General features: G+C 33.2%; 2 protein-coding genes across 2 annotated transcripts; one reads left to right on the top strand and one right to left on the bottom strand.

Annotated features, from left to right (window-relative positions):
• The first annotated feature begins 5,374 nt into the window (after positions 1-5,374).
• Positions 5,375-9,948, top strand: LBD20 (LOB domain-containing protein 20). Its single transcript, XM_028209013.2, has 2 exons — positions 5,375-5,782; positions 9,260-9,948. The coding sequence occupies exons 1-2, from the start codon at positions 5,408-5,410 to the stop codon at positions 9,704-9,706; spliced, it is 822 nt and encodes a 273-aa protein (XP_028064814.1). The 5' UTR covers positions 5,375-5,407; the 3' UTR covers positions 9,707-9,948.
• A 1,931-nt stretch (positions 9,949-11,879) lies between these two features.
• Positions 11,880-16,530, bottom strand: LOC114267941 (Pentatricopeptide repeat (PPR) superfamily protein). The gene is made up of 2 exons (XM_082898954.1): positions 16,214-16,530; positions 11,880-14,991 (listed from the first exon to the last, which is right to left on the bottom strand). The coding sequence occupies exon 2, from the start codon at positions 14,849-14,851 to the stop codon at positions 12,704-12,706; it is 2,148 nt and encodes a 715-aa protein (XP_082755080.1). The 5' UTR covers positions 14,852-14,991; positions 16,214-16,530; the 3' UTR covers positions 11,880-12,703.
• Between the last annotated feature and the right edge of the window lie 1,340 nt (positions 16,531-17,870).

The following is a 17,870-nucleotide window of genomic DNA, read 5'->3' as shown; positions in this document are numbered from 1 at the left end:
TTTTGCATTCTTTGAGTATCGTGAATCGTTCTGACAACATCTATTTAGTCTCTGTTACACTTGATGGGTCCAACTATGTTCTCTGGCCCAAGTTCTCTCTGGATTCATCAAAGGAAAGCGGCTTTGGCATATTATCACTAGTGCTCTTTCTAAACCCATCCAGGAAGAAAAAGAGACTGCATCTGTTTTCGATGAGCGTCTTAATAAATAAGAATGGAAGAATTACTAGATTATCACATGGTTCTAGGCTACTTATGTTCGTTCAATTAACCTTTAGTTTGGACGCTTTTAGGATGATGATTCAATTGCCTCTCCTGCCAAGGCAATTTGGGATTTCTTGAAGGAACGCTATTAGACTACTAGACATGCTCACCAATATCAACTCTTACAAACTCTTCATCATATGCGCCAAGAGCCTGGTCAACCCATCAATGATTTTTTATCCCAGATGTCGTTTGTTTGGGACCAATTGGCTCTCTTTGAACCTACTTGGGCACATTCTGAGAATGCACAATTATTTATTGTTCATAAGAATCATCAGCAGCTATTGTAGTTTCTTATGGCTTTTCATAGCACCTTTGAGCTTGTGCGTGCTTCCTTGCTCCATCGTTTGCCCTTACTGACTTTTGAGCAAGCTATTACAGAACTATTATCAGAAGAAACTCATTTTGGGATACTCAAAACTCAAAACTTGGATTCTGTTCTTGCTACACCATCATCACGGGGTTCTTTATCTTTACAGTCTTCTAGCTCATGCATTTACTGTCGCAACTGTGGCCTACCTGCCAATCATTCTTTACTTCAGTGCCAAGTTCATGAATGCTTGACTTGCCACATGACTGCTCTTAGTTATTTCCAAAGTAATTGTCCTCGAGCTACCCCTGCTTCTTCATCTAGGAAAGGGTCTTTACACTCTGGGTATCAGTCTTGTCTATCTCACGGTTACTCGTCCAGACATTGCCTATATTGTTCACATTGTCAGTCAGTTCATGACTGCTCCTCGCTCTCCACACTATGATGCTCTAGTTTGCATTTTGAGTTATCTCAAAGACACTATGTTTCATGGTCTTCACTACTCAACACACTCTTCTCTACAATTACATGCATTTTCTGATGCAGATTGGGTGGGGGATCCTACTGACTGTCGTTCTACTACAGGGTTTTGCTTCTTCTTAGGTGATTCTCTCATTGTCTAGCGTAGCAAGAAGCAAACTCTTGTTGTTCGTTCTAGTACTGAGGTTGAGCAGAGCTTATGTGGCTTCGTTGGCTTCTTTCTGATATGAGAATTCCTTATCTTGCTATCACTAACCTCTATTGTAACAATCAAAGTGCTATTCATATTGCACATAATGATGTGTTCCATGATTGCACCAAGCATATTGAGATTGATTGTTACTTCATATGACAGCATGTTACTAGTGGCACTATTTGTCTTATCTTTGTTACCTCTATTGGTCAGACAGTTGATATCTTCACCAAGGCTCATCATCCAGAACGATTTTCTAATTTACTTTCCAAGCTCAACTTGATATCTGCATTACCACCTTGAGCTTGAGAGGGGGGTGTTAAATATAGAATATTCTCTGTATATATTTTGTCTATGTATATAGTATATTCTATGTATATGCCTTATATTCTTTCCTATATAAAGGAGATTGTACTATTCATTATTTATTTTTAATTCAATATAAGAGTTTCTCTTTTCTCTTCTCTCTCTACTCTCATAACAATTAATAAGAAATACAATATTTTATCATTTATTACTGAACATATGACCGGTCATTCGACCAGACTTCCCGTCGAATGAGCAGTTATGCACCATTATTATTATTATTATTTGAGGAATATAGCAACTTTTCCTAGAACCTTCTAGAAGCTGCTTTAGACAGGATTGTTTACATAATCTAGCAAATCATAAAAATGAATATTTTATAAAATTAAATTTTAGAATAGAGAGTTTGATGGAGATGTATATAAAAAAATGCTAGATAAAATAGAAAGTAATTTTTTGGTTATAATTTAGCTCAATGGATGCTTTAGAAACATATAAACAAACCTAAAATTAGACGCAAAAAACATATGAATATATAAAATTTTACAAGATTTATTTGTGGAGCTCACTTCGTTCAAATTATATCCATTTATTTTTTAGAATATTTATCAATAAATTTCATCTCACAAATAAGTATTCCAATTAGTTTCAACTTTTTGTATTGATCTATTAAATCCTATTAGTAGAAAGTTTCTTTCCGTGTGGTCCTATTTCCGATTTTGGTAGTATTTTGGTGGACAACTATACCCTTTTATTAATATAGCTGGTATGATGTAGCACTCCAATGTGGCAGGTATTAATATGACACTCTAACGTGGCGGGTATGATGTGACACTCTAAAAAAATTAAAAATTTCTTAGTGTACTTTTTCCAAATGTGATGACGTGGCAAGTATGGTGTGACACACCAAAGAAATTAAAAACTCTTTAGTGTACTTTTTCCAAATGTAACATGCGACACTCTAACATAGTGGGTATGATATGACAGTCTAAAAAAAATTATTGTAAAAAATATGATGTGATACTCCAAAAAAACTAAATACTCATTAGCATACTTTTCTCAAATGTGATAATGTAGCGAGTATGATGTGCTACTCTAAAAAAATTAAAAATTGTTGGAATTTTTGATTTTATAGACTTATTTTGAGCCATCTTTGAGCACAAATTTAAGTGAGGCCCACATGTCTTTTGAGGTGGGTCCAAGTGGTGATATGTTCCTTAGTGCATGATAAGTCACACGGTGAAGACGGATCGTCAAAATCATTTATGAGTGAATGAGAAGTTGACATCGTTTTCGGGTTCGTGAAATAGAAAGTTGAAGAGTCAAATGTGGGTTACCTTGTTTTGGGTGTCCCACATAGAAATTTTAAGAGAACTTATATAAGTATATATATATAAGTTTTAGGTTGACATACTTGGGTTGGGCTCCAAGGGGCACCCCAAGTTTTGTAAGGAGGAGAGTTATGGACAATTTATTCAAAACATTTGTGCCAAAATTCAAATTCGAATTTTGCTTCCCGGAACAGTGCCTCTCCGGTCACCTCTCTCCACATTTCGATCACACCTGTTCGAAAGGTTGTCTGCCTTTCTAAAAAAACCTCATGGCCTATAAATTCCTCCAGCAAATTCATTTATTCCAAAATTTTCTTTCCATTTTCCTTCATTTTATGCTACATTGTTCTTCATATTAGTTCATTGATTTTTTAGAGAGTTGTAGAACTCAGGTTTGGTTCACCTGACAGATTGTTTGTAGTGCTATTACAACCTGTGGTTTTCGATCATTGTATCTTGAGAGATAGACGCCATTAGTCCGTGAGCACCTGTGTAGTGGCGAATCTATCTTAAGGACAGAGTGTCACGCACTCGACTTGATCATAGTCTTGCTGATTTATTTTCCGAAACAAAAACTTTCTATAAGTGAATTATTTCATTTGTTTCAATTTTTATTATTTACACAGAATATTGTTCCAACAAAAACTCCATAGTGTGCTATTTTCAAATATGACACTCCAATATAGTGGACAAATGAGTCATTACACATCCAAAATGACTAAATTAATTACAAGAAAAAATATGAGATTAAATCCAAAATATGGAACTTATTGGTCAATCTCCCTTTTTTTCTTTTTCTTTTTCTATGTTTAGCTTCTTGTTTGAAATATGCGTTCCTAGACTTATCGGATACATTTATCATATTTTTATATTATATTTAGTTTATCATCTCATATATTATGATTATATTAATAATGGATATAAATGATAGAATCAATTAAACTAATACAATGATAACACATTATAGTCTTGTTTGGGAAGGTTAGTTTTTCGCCAAAAAGTTATTACAAATCAATAATTTATTATTTTATACGTCTTTTTATAAAAATTAAAAAATTATTAAAAAAAAGTCAATTTTAATTGACACAAAATAATAAACTAAAATGATATAAAAGGGTGAGGCTTGTCTTCATTGAAGGGTGTCGTGGGGTTTCTTTATGGAGTCCATTTCAATGATCTAAATTGTTCATTTTATCAAGTTTTATGTGTAGATTATTTATAAAAAAAAAAAGATTAATTCGATAATCATAACTATATATTTTTCTTCAAAAAAAAATTAAACAATAATTATAGTTTTCAAAATAGGTCATTAATCTTTTTTTAAGACAAATATAATAAAATTATATAAATATAATTATCAGATAAATTTGATTTTTCTAAATTTAATAAAATAAATAATTTAAATCATCAAAATAAGTGTCATAATAAACCCCATAACAAAACCCAATAACATCGTCCATCCAAACAGTGAACTGGACACAAACCTAAACCTAAAAAAAAATTGTAACAACTCATTCTAGCTGGTATTATATTAGATTAACACAAATGTTGTTGTGGACACACTGGAATAGAAACAGATATAAACACTCCCTTTGCACGTGCACACTTCACACCAAAACTGCTCCTCCCATTCGCTCCCTCTCTCACCAACCAACCATAACGTCTCTTTCTCTCCCCCTCTCTCCAAACCTTGCCACATTCCCCTTCCCAGCCCCCACCCCCCTTCACGAGACTTACGTGCCTCTTTCCACACTTCGTGTCATTGTTTATACGATATTCTTATTAATAATGTAATAAAATATTTTATAATAAATAATATTAATTCATCTTATTATTTAATTAGGAGACAAAGAAAAATTGATTTAATATATGTTTTAATTTTTAATAATTTAAAATATCACGTAAATAATGTTATATAATATTAAAAAATTATTCAATAATTTGGCTCCTCGTTGCTGGTACTACCTTCAAAACAACATCATTTTATGACAAAATTATGAAGAAAAAAAAATAAAAAACTGTCCCTTTTCTCTGTGACATTATTTGGCGATACTATATGATGCAAGTAATACAGTATGGAGGATTCGAATTCCCTCACTCTCCCTAATAATAAATTTGGATATTCTGTAAGTGCATTATCCGTAATACTCTAACTTTGTATTTGATTGAGAGATTTGAGGAGATATTTGAAAAGGGAAAATGAAAAGGTGTGTAAAACTATGTGAAATGTAGGCATATTTTTTTCACATTTCACCTACCTTTTCCATTTCTCTTTCCAAATCCCTCAACCAAACACAGTATAAAACAACATCATTTTGAGACGAAATTATTTTAAAAAAATTTAAAATAAAAACCTTTTTCTCTTTGATTTCATTTGGCAGTATTATAAAATGAAGAGAATACACTACAGAAGATCCGAATTCCTAGTCCGCACCACTATAAAGACCATCCCTCCAACTCTTTTTTCTTTTCTCTCATACATACACACTCCTCTTAATTCCTCTCTCTATACACCTCCTCCTCCATGGCCGAGCCACAATCCGACGGCACCTCCGAGGGCCGCCGGAAGTCCAGCGGAAAGCGGTCTACAACTGCCATCGATGCTGGTGTTGCTGCAGCAGTGCCACTGCCTACGGCGCCGTGCGGGGCGTGCAAGTTCTTGAGGAGGAAGTGCATCAGCGGGTGCATATTCGCTCCGCATTTCGGGTCCGACCAGGGAGCGGCGCGGTTCGCGGCCGTGCACAAGGTGTTCGGGGCGAGTAACGTGTCTAAGTTGCTCTTGCACATTCCGATGAACCGGAGACATGATGCTGTGGTGACGATATCTTATGAAGCTCAGGCTAGATTGTCGGATCCAGTTTATGGTTGTGTGTCAACCATACTTGCTTTGCAGCAACAGGTTTGTTTTATGGGATTGAGGTGTGAGATTTAGTTTAGTGAAGGTCCGATTAATAGTCAAATACACATAAATTCTAGTTAAATAGTTTGGGAATTATTTATTTAAGACTAATAGTCCATAGAATTGTAGCCGGTTCTTATTCAATCGATTCAAACAAATACCTTCACAGTTTGTTTTGTTTTGTTTTGTTTTTTTTTCCTTTTTACACTCATTATGGTTAAGTTTAGAAACAACTTATTTTAGTTAAACAGTCAAAACATCATTATTAAAAAGTCTTTCTATTTTTTGGATGTTATTTTCGTTAAAAAAAAAAAAAAATCAATTCCAAAATTAAAAATGTTTAAGACTCCCAAAATTAGAGGCTCGCATGACCTTCAAATATGACGTGGACCAATCATGTATTTTAATTTTTTTTTCTTTCCTTCTTGGGCCAATTATAAGTAAGTAGGGTTGTGGGAATTGTGTTTTTTTTTTTTTTTTTGTGAGTATGTAGCATTATTGTTCCAAAACAGTCAGTAAAGGAAAAGGGGTAGTACAGCAGCGAATGTGATGCCTCTATTTGAGGTGTATTGTATCTTTATTTTTATGATTTAAACTGTTTATTTTGTAGGATTTATTGAGTAATTTATTCCTACAAAAAATCATATTAATCGAATATCAACAACTATATGATCGATAACCAAAACAATAAATAATAAGTTTTTCTTTTTAGAAATAACAAAAACAATATACAATTCGATCATATAGTTATTGATATCCGACTAATATGATTTTTGATAGGCATGAAGTACTCAACAAAACTTACAAAATGCGGTTTGAATTATAAAAATAAGACCACAATATATCTCAAATAGAGAGGCACTACAGTCACTGCTGTGCTTTTACGTTGTGTTTGGTTGGGGGATTTGAAGAAGGATTTGGAGAGAGAAAGAGAAAAGTTAAGTAAAATGTGAATAAAATATACCTAAATTTCACTTAATTTTACACATTTTTTTCTTTTTCTTTTTCAAATCTCCCAATCAAACACAACATTAGGGTAAAAGGAAAAGCACAGAAAGTAAGAAAAGAAAAGTGAACTGGAAGAGTGAAGCTACTGGAAGAGTGAAGCTATAGAAGATCCGCTTACCATCCACATCCTAATGACATACAAGAGTTTTTGTCAATTAAATTAGTTCATTAATTTTTAGAATGTCATTGTTAAAATAAATATAGGCATAATTTTTAATACTTTGCTTATATTTTATAAAAAAAAATAAAATAGTTAAATTAATATAGTATCTTGCTTTTTCAAAATTTATTAAATTGACTTATCTCCCAATTAACAAGAAATTATCACAATATTAAAGTCAGATTTTAACAATTAAATATGCAAATAAAATTGCTTACAACACTTTTGAATATTAGCATTAGTGTAAAAGAAAAGAAAAAAAGTACAAGGATAATCTTGTTATTAAAATGGTATTATTATAGGACTTATTGAAAATTTAAAAGCAAATTGAGTACTGTCTCTTAAATTAATTAATATTTAATTTTTAAAAAATAGTTTCTTATGACTCTTTGAACTTATATATAATACAATACTAAAAATTAGAAGATATATTTTCTTGCAAAATTCTATTATATCCATATTTCATATTTGTATATCCTATTTGTATAATAGGATGCACCGTATTGGCATACTAGATGGTGATTAAATTTTATGAAACAACTCATCTATTGTAAATTGGACATTTAGGTGACGAAAAATGCCTAAGACTCCCAGTGGGGGTTACTGGGGGTCGTGTGTGTGTAGGAAGGTGATTGGCCCAAAAAATAATTTTTTTTTTCTTCAGCGAATGGAGCGGTGCCACGTCACTGGGTGTCTGAGGAAAATGATATGGGGTGACTATGGGGTGTTTATTAGAAGGAAAATGATATGTCCTGATATTGATATTGATTTGGATTCACACACAATTATAATGAGAATATCCAAATTCGTGTGAACAATTTCCGTCACAGTTTTTTTTGTTTTTTCCAAAAAATGCTCACAATAATTCAAAAAACTATATATCAATATGAGGAAATTGTCATATGAAAACTTATTCATATAGAGAAATGTTAGGGATACAAAAAAAAATTATTAAATTTTTTACTAAACACTAATATAGATGTGAGTCCCACATGGGTGTGGATCTCATATTCACATGAGTGTTTGATAAAAAAAATTTACAATCTAGCATTTTTATTCATATATTAAAATTTCAGGAACTGTTTTTATTCATCTTTTTCATTCTTAAGTTATATACATTTGCACATGCACTGGGTGTGCACCCTTGTATGTATATCAGCTCATCATATTTAAAAATGACAATCGTCATACAAAAATAAATTTTTGGATAAATTACGCCAGTAGTCTTTACATTTTAGCTCTTGTATAATTTTGATCTTTACACTTTCAATTGATTCATTTTTAACCTTTAATTTTAGATTTTGAGTCAATTTTATCCAATTGATAACGTCGTTAGGATTTTTCATGAAAAATAATTATTGAGTTGGTTAAGATTAACTCATAAAATTTATTAAATTTATAATTCTACCCTTAAAAGTATGACACATGTCGTTTATGTGTGTATTTTTTTATTAAAAAAAATGTTAATAATGGTAATAAATTAGATCAAATTAAGACAAAACCATAAAACCTGTGTCAAAATTGAGTTAATTAAAATTACAGAGACTACAATGACATAGAATAAAATATAAGGACTAGGGTGCAACTTGCCTTAATTTTTTTGGGGGGGAATTACATCCCAATGGGACAGAGTGTTTTTTTTTTTTTTTTAACACAAACATGGAGAGGTGCAAGTCACATTTGCATCCCCACAATATTTCACTTGCACTTCACATGTTTTTGTAAATTTTTTTCCTATTTCCATTGTGTTGTAATTCCCTTTCTTTTTTTTCTTTTTTTTTTTTTCTAGTATGTGATTGTGAATATGTTACCTAAACATCTACACCCTCTTTAGATCGTGAGATGAAAAAAAAAAACTAAATAAATAAATAAATTATTATTTGAGTTTCTTACCTAGGTGAGAAAAGAATAAAAATAATTGTGATTTCTCACTTTTTTATTTGGATCGATAATGAGGATACATGTATCTTTTTATTTTGTTTTGTTTGTATTTAAAGAGGTAGTTTAGGTAATATAAATTTTTTGTAAAATGTAATTTTAATTTCTCACCAAATCTCATAACTTTTGATAAGAAACAAAACTCAAGTTTTGAGTGATTTGTCTTTCTCGCAATTTTTCTTCTTTTTTACAATTACTCACCTCATTAATTATCCAAGTAAATGATAAGAAATCTGATTTCCTCAATTGCTTTTATTTTTTCACCAAAACCCTCCATCCGAAGGGAGTGCTAATGAGATGACTACATTAGTAGATAAAATGATAATTTATCTTGTTTACTACTTAACTTGCAATATAATGTGTTGATGAAGGTGGCATCACTCCAAGCAGAGCTAGCAATGGTGCAAACACAGCTGATAAACAGTAGGCTTGCAGTAGCAAATGCCTTCCACAACACCCACCAACTCCAACCACATCAACAACAACAACAACAACACATAGCATTGCTGCAACCAGGACCAGGACCAGCATACTCCAACAACTCATCCTCAACTTCCAACAATCACCACCACCACCACCACCACCACCTCCTTAACAACAACAACAACTTGATCATCAACTCTAGTTTCGACGCCCTTACTTGCGAAACAACAGCACCGTCTTCCCACAGCTTCGAGCCTCTTCAACTTTCTTCGCAATGTCCACCGAGACCACCTTCTTCCCAAGAAGATGAAGATCAAGACCAGGAGGAAGATGAGGAAGATAGTCGTAATAATCCTGCTGTCTCATTTGCTCATCACATTCTTCGTTCCAGTTAATTTCTCTCCCCTTCCTCAGATTTCTTTTTTTGTCTCTTTTCCATCAATAACTCTGGCGATCGTTATATATGTGTGTGCTATTGCAAAACATATATATGAATTCAAGATTAATAAGAACAACTCCCATCTCCCTTGTGCAATACCCTAGCATAAGCATACATGACAGATGATTTACAAAAATAAATAAATTTTATAGGGTTTAGCTTTTGTCAAATTCAAATGATCATTATGTTTGAGTTCTACATCCCATTTTAATATTCGAATTATTAATTTTGTAAAGTAATTCTTGTATATTATTCATGAAAAAAATTAAGTCGATTTATATTTTTATTTTATCGTGTTTGTTTTCAAGAAAAATGACAAGTGTGAATCCAAACTGTTTTGGGGTTTGGATTCTCTCAAGTTAACCATTTCAACTTGAGAGAGCATTTGGACTTGATGGGCCCATTTTGAGTCCGACCTCGGTGATTTGAACCGTTCACTTTTTAGTACTTATTGAGTAAAATATTCATGCAAAAAAAATAAGATGCTCGAAAATCGATAATTATATATTTAAATCATATTTGTATTATAAAAATAAATAAATATTTGTATTACGAAAAGTGTTACGTAAATTAAAATCTCATAGACACTCAATATAATTAGATAAAATTTATGGACTTATTGTATTTTTAAAATTTTTAAAGAATGTAAGTATAATTTTACCTTAACAAATTTTATCAAAATGATGCGAAAGATTGTTTCAAAAATAATAATGAATAAGTCAATTTAATAAATCTTTTGGTATAAAATGAACAAATACAAATATGTTATATTTTTCTGAGCTCTTTTGTTTTTGGTACCTAAAAAAAATTATACTTTAAGTTATTCTAGAGTAGAAAATTCTTAAAAAATTAAAGGGTCCAACCTTCTAAAAAAACCACTGAAAGAAAAAGAGTAAAAAAGAAATTGCTTTTTTGGAATTTTTATAAAGAAATTTGGTCAATTTTTTTATTTTTCGAATTTTATAGTCATAAAACCTAAAAACTAAAATAAATAAATAAATAAGTACCCACACAAAAAAAAAAAAAAAAAAAAAAAAGTACCCACAACAAAAATTTGATAAAAAAGAATGAGAATGTGGCTGAGACAATGAATGTGCACACACATCCAAAGATGGATAGGGAACTGCAAAAAACCCAACACCTCCATTGCATTCCAAATTGAATCACATCAAAAGCATTCTCCATGGTAGGCAACGACTGTCAACATCTACTCCAATTATTCTCCTAAATATAAGGATCAATCACAGAATAATACTAGAGATTTAAAAAATCAACCACAGAAAAATATTAAAGAAAAAGAATGTGTGGTTTAAATAGGTTGGTTGTAATTTTGAAAAACAAAAATTACATTAATACAAATCAAACCGATCAAAATGATATATCTATGTACTTTCATATTTTAAATTCTGTGAGCATTATGAAATGACTAATAATACATGTTTTGTAATATGAGTTAAAGAGAACAACTTTCACTATTATTCTTCATTTATTTTCAATGCAAGATTTTACAAGTTTTTATAAAAATCTTTGAACTCATGTCAATTTCTCATCTACACTAAACCCACAAAATCAAACTGTAACAAGCGATCGGTTTCGATTTCTCAACTAACAAAATTGAAAAATTCAGTTCGATGCTAAATTTTTTCTAAATCCTAACTAAACCAAACCGAACCACTTACACTCTTACATTTTCTCTCGATCATGACTAAACCAAACTGAACCGAACCGCTTACACTCCTACACGGATACTCCAGAATTCATTTCAATTCCTCAATACCACCCAAAAACTCCCCAAAAAAAAAAAAGGCATCTGTATCCACTAACCAACAACACTGCATATCCTGCAATCAACTATAACATGAAAGACCATCCTACTACAAATATGGTGCCCCTAAAACAAAATATTTAGAGAGACTCCTTTCAAGAAATTAGCAACTACCGAGTCTTCAAAAATTGGTCAGAAATCATATACATCACGGCAGAAATTCTGCTAGAAGCTGACCAACTTTGCAATACTAGGTCCAATGGCAGAGTATTCAAAAACTTGTGAAAAAAACAAACAACAAAAAAATAAGTAAAAGCAAAAAAACACAGATATAATGTGCGATAAGAAACCATGGTTTTATAGAAGAACAACAATGAAGTATTTAACATTGCAAGACACACCGGTAAGTAAATCTATTTAATTAAGAAGTACAGTCAAAAACATCTGAAATTTAAACAAATATACATATCCATTTACAGGTTGTAGACTCTGGAAAAATCATTATTCATATGAAGAAAAATTACTGTATTGTACATAAATAGATGATGAACTCCAATAATGACGGATACGCTGCCAGTTCTACTCTAAAAAAATAAATGAATTAGTGAGATGATTGTAAGACGAGTACATGATGATATTACCTGAAGTTAAGGGCATGATCATTTCTTGCTCTCACATAGATGATAATATACAAGTGTTCACCTCACTTTCAACCACTACAAACCATACATAGGCCCAGTAAAAACTACCAAGCCAGCGTTTTCCCCGCAATTCCAACCCAGTTCGCATCTGATAATAATTTTAAACAAATGCACTCTACAACATGAACACTTTAAACTGCTCGCTTTTGATGGATTCAGCTCAAATTATCCTGATTACACCATTTCTTAATCACCAATCATACAGCTTCTTTCAGAGAACATAAATTCCCATCTGATCCCTTCCCAGCAACCAATGAACAATCAAAATGGCAAGCTTAATGCAGCCATTGATGCAAACTTTGAATGCTAAAATCTAAAACAATGAAAGGGTAATTGATGCCAGTTTATATGTAAATTAACATAGAACTGGGAAATAAATAAGACTGATTGGGAGAGAAACTTCATAACACGAAACTGAAAGATCATAGGAGGGCCATTCAAAACCCAAAGCTTTCTTGCAGCTGCTAAACTGAGCTTAGGGAAAGAACTACCACTCCTCATCACCCTCTTTAACAAAATTTCTGACCAATATATACCACGTAACATCATTAGGTATGAAACCATTTCCCACACCTCTGCTTAGAAGTACACAGGCATCATCTAACATGCCCTGTTTACACTGCGAACTGATCAAAGTGTTGTAAGTTATAGCATCAGGAGAAATTCCTTCATCTTGTAACTTGTCAAAGAGGTCAAGAGCTTCTCGAACATGACCCATTTTGCATAGACCATTAATTAGGCTGTTATAGGTAACTATATCTGGTGTCAATCCTCGATGAATCATATCCCTTAAAAAATCAAGCGCATTCTGTACTTTCCCAGTCCTACAAAGGCGATTTATCAAAATATTACAGGATTTAATATGGGGATCAAGCCCCTCCCTCATCATTTCCTCAAAGAATCCTAATGCTTTGTCAACAGCCCCTTCATTGCAAAATGCCGTAATTATGCCATTAGAAGTTATCTCATCAAGGGGGCAGCCTCTAAATAACATATCATTTACAAGCTTAAGTGCATCTTGGGTTGCACCTTTCCTTAAAAAAGCATGAATCAATGTGTTGTAAGTTACGGTATTCGCAATAACACCATCCAGTAACATATCATGATACCTTTCCAAGGCCTCTTCCATCTGATCGACCTTGCAAAGCCCATATATCAATGAATTATACGTGAATATGTCAGGTTTACATCCTTCACTCAACATATCACTGAACATGTGTAGAGCCTCATGGACACTCCCATCCTTACATAGTGCACATATTAGGCAATTGTAGCCCACTGTATTCAGACTGATCCCCTTAATTGACATTTCATCCAAAATATGATGAGCTTCCTTCAGCTGGCCAGCCTTGCAGAATCCATCAATCAAAATCGTGTAAGTGATCACATTAGGCTCACAGCCCTTAGATTCCATCTCTTTCACCAATTCAAGTGCTGAAACCAAAGACCATGTTTTACACAGTCCATTGACAAGTATGTTGTATGTATAAACATCTGGGTAACAGCCAATACTCAACATGCTTTCATTCAAAATATCTTTTGCTGCATCAAGCTGTCCATTTTTAACATATCCATCAATTAAGGTATTAAATAAGACAACATTTGGCTCCGGCACTCTATTCAACAATGCCTTTGCTTCATCAACTTGCCTCATTCTGCACAACCCATGCATCAAAACACCATAAGTTATAGAGTTGGGAGTGAAGCCACGGAGAAGCATCCGGTCAACCAATTTTGCAGCCTCATGTATCCGATTGACCTTGCAAAGGCAGTGGATAACATCATTGAAGGTATTCACATCTGGTGTGCAGCCCATCAGAAACATTTCCTCCAAAAGTTTCAATGCTTCATTTACTCTATTAACTTTGGAAAGAGCATGTATAAGAGTCTGGTAAACCACAGAATTGGGTACACATCCATGTTTGGTCATGTCCCTAAGTAGTGAACATGCAGTGTCCTCCTCATTTATGGAACAGAGTGCTTTCATTACCACAGCAAAAGTGTAAACAGTAGGAGAAATACCCTTATTCAACATTTCATAAAAAACATTTGGGGCAACTTTCGGACAATTTCCAGCTACCAGTATATCCAGGACAACATTATATGACCTAAAAGTGGGTACACAAGAAAAAAGACTCCTCATATCTAAAAGCAACCTAGTTGCTTGCCCAGGCAAACCAGCTCTACCATAATATTTCATGATCAAAATGAAAAGGGATTCTTTAAAAACTATTTGTTCTTCTTTCATCTGCAATAGCAAACTATCTATGACCTTAAATTCCCCGGCTGCCCCAAGTTTATCGATTAAAGCACAACACACATCAAAGGAATGGCAATAGCCCTTCTGGGTACCTGCCCATTGGAATAGCTTAACTGATGTCGACACATCCAGAGGGAGCTCCAGCAATTTACGAAGTTGATTCGGGGAAATCCAATTGAGCGATTTTCGGAGCTTTTCAAGATCAAAAGGTTTGAGTAAGCTCTCCCACTCTGTTTCAGACTCAGGCTCATGGTTATTAAGGACTGTCTCACAATGACTTGCCTTAACCCCAGAAGAGCAAAATGCGTAACAGTTTTTGCACAGTAACTGTAAATCTTGGAGCCCAAGATCTGAGAGTTTCAATCTTTTTAGCATAACTCTAAAGGTGCAACTGAAAGTTTCAGAAACTAACAGTATGTGGAGATGATACGAATTTGTAGAGCAGAATGGCCATGAACCATGTTCAGATTTGGATGCTACTGTTGACTGATTCAATCAGTTTTAGCAAATTTGAGCTGCAAAATTATGATAACCAAATTGAGTAATATATGAATATGATTATATATGATAGAACAAGTCGAATAAGTACCAAAAGAAATAAGGAGTAACACTAAACACGGAGGAAACACCATTAATGGAATAAAAAGAGAATTTAAAACAAAATGTAAATATATAATTATATATATTGAAAATTTTGAATTTTGAATTTTGAATTTAGATGGATCTGCATGTTTGGTACAAGGGAATGACGTGCAAGTTGTAATGGAATAATATACCCATAGCCATACCCATTCCCATTCTGTTATTTGGTTGCCAACATGGATTTCCCATTCTCAATTCCCATGTTTTTGGTTAAGCTTATCAAGTTGCTGGAATGGAAAGAATTGGGCTCAGGGTACGGAACTCTTAGTAAACATTATCTTGAGGCATAGCCCCTCTAAACATAAGCTTCTTTTCTTTTCTTTTTTTTGATAACTGGGTGTCTAGACTAACTTACGCACACCTCGACTAATCCTAGGAGACCAATCTCACTGCTCACTTGCGGGGCCCCATTTAAAACCAAAACAACTGCCCTGTATGGACTGACCCTAACAAGCTTATGCAACTAGTGAGTATTGAACCTGAGACCCAGAGGGAGCACACCCCCAACCCAAGCCCCAAGTTGCACCGACTAGTGACCCCCCCCCCCCCCCCCCCCTTTGCCGACACATGCTGCTTGCAAAAGAATATTGGTGACCGCCTTGTAATTATTTTCATCCACCAAAGTCTGATGTAAAAAGTGATTTTTCTAGTAGTGCTTGCAATGAACCACACTTGAATCACATAATTCACTCAATTTAAAATTGAACAGCATGAATCAAATTATTTTGATTGAAACTCATGGAATAGTATGAATACATAATGTGTATTTCAATTTCAATGTTGTACAATTGTTTAGGTTTCTAGGACACTTTCAGTTACAAGTTTTCGCTTACATAATTCAAACAGAAAAAACAAAGAGTCTCAAAAAATGTGTCTGCTTTTCAGTTGAAACGATCCCCAAAATCTCAGCAAAACTGTCCCCAAAATGAGAGACTGTTTCCAAAAACTCAGCAAAACTGCGCAAGGGAACTACCAATGCTTGTCCCCAACAATCAAACCAGAATAGATCAACAGATTCACAATTTTTCTAAACTCTATAAACCAAAAACAATCGTGTACAATAAAATAAAAACGACAGGAGAGAGAAAAAGAGACCTGAATGATATGGCTTCTAGAAGTGGCGGCGGTGGCGACCCACTCGGTGGTGACTTTGGCCGGCGGTTGTGAACTCATACCTCTAAATGGGAAAAGAGAGATTGGGAAAGCAAGAGGGGAGAGAGAGAAAGAGAGAGAGGAGAGAAATGGAGAGGGGTTACACTACTAACATTTTTATTTATTTATTTTTATGATAAATTACACTATTCTCTTTTATATTTAAAGAAAATATAACAAATCTCCTAATTTTAATATAATTACACTTTTTGTTTTTTTTTTATAACCGAACTACATAAGGAGCATGAAACATGAGAAACAAAAAATGTAGGCTTATTTCATACTCATTTATCTATTTATTTATATTATTTAAGTAATGTGGAGTCTCATAAGGAGCATTTTACAAGTTCCAAAATTTCATAATAAATTTATGAACTTATTAATTAAAAAATAACATTGGCTAATCTATTAAAATAATAATTTTTAAAATGTTAATAATTCCATAATTTATAATTTCCAAAAAGAAAGATAAAAAAATATGAGTGATGCTATTAATATCTCATTAATTATTTTAGACTCCCATTTTTTAGCTTTTTTCTATTACAATAATAATCTCAAATGAAATTACTAAAAAAGATATTAATAATTTTCGGACATCCTATCTTGCAATTAATTGGTGTTTTGGGAAGATGGTAAAAAACTAAAATTTTATCTTTTTGTGTAAAAAAATAGAGAGATGATGTGACTTAAAAAAGTTAAAAAGTTAAAAAAAAGCCAAAAAGCTAATGTTCCCAAAACAAGCCACACACCCACTACATCATGAGTTAGGGTTTATGAGAGTAACCACCTCTATTACCACCCATCTATCTTCCCTAAATCCTACCTTCAAAACCCTTTGGCGGCAATATTTCGGCGGCAATGGTGGCAACCATTTGATTATATACACTTCTCCAACAATGACAATGAGTGAAAGTTTTTTCTGCAACCACAACTCCATGAGACGATATGAGTACCATAATAAAAGCTCTGAAAAAGTTTATAGCTTTGATGGTATTCTTAACTCAAAGGAGATTGACCTTGTAAGGGTAAGTTTCTTGAACAAAATGGCAAAAATAATAAAAATTGTTCGTCATTTTTTCAGGACTGAACTCCTCGAACATATGATCGAAATTCAGGAATACAAACCCGAATGTTGTTTATTTGTAACAGGTAACCGAAGCAGTAGTAGAAGCAGGCAAACAAAGGAAGTCGGACCACCATTAGGTGGTCATCCGGCCGGTTGACCAAGGAGTCGACCGGCGGGTGAAATCCTGCCCAGTTTTACTCATACAGAGAGCATACAAGTACAATAAGGTCATAAATGAATGACAGAAAACCAACTAGAGAAACATGAAAGTGAATTGTGTTGTGTGTATGAAAAAATGTAATAGAAAAAAAAAAAATCATATAGTTGACGAACCTTGTAATGAATCGGAGAAAAAAATTTCTTAATTATCACAAAAATTTTCGACTAATTTTGGGAGGTTCCACTGTCGTGAGTTTTGTTAGAGTTTTGGGAAAGAGGCTTTTTAGGGTGTAAGGAGTGTGGAGGTGTGCATTTGAATTTGTGAAATGTTTTTACAAGGATAATTTTGGTATTATTTGAGGAGAGAAAAGAAAT

The sequence above is a fragment of the Camellia sinensis genome, chromosome 12 (genome assembly GCF_055761805.1).
Source record: "Camellia sinensis isolate YWXY chromosome 12, ASM5576180v1, whole genome shotgun sequence".
Taxonomy (NCBI): Eukaryota; Viridiplantae; Streptophyta; class Magnoliopsida; order Ericales; family Theaceae; genus Camellia; species Camellia sinensis.
The sequence above is the reverse complement of the archived record's forward strand: the minus strand, read 5'-3'. Positions and strand labels throughout refer to the sequence as shown.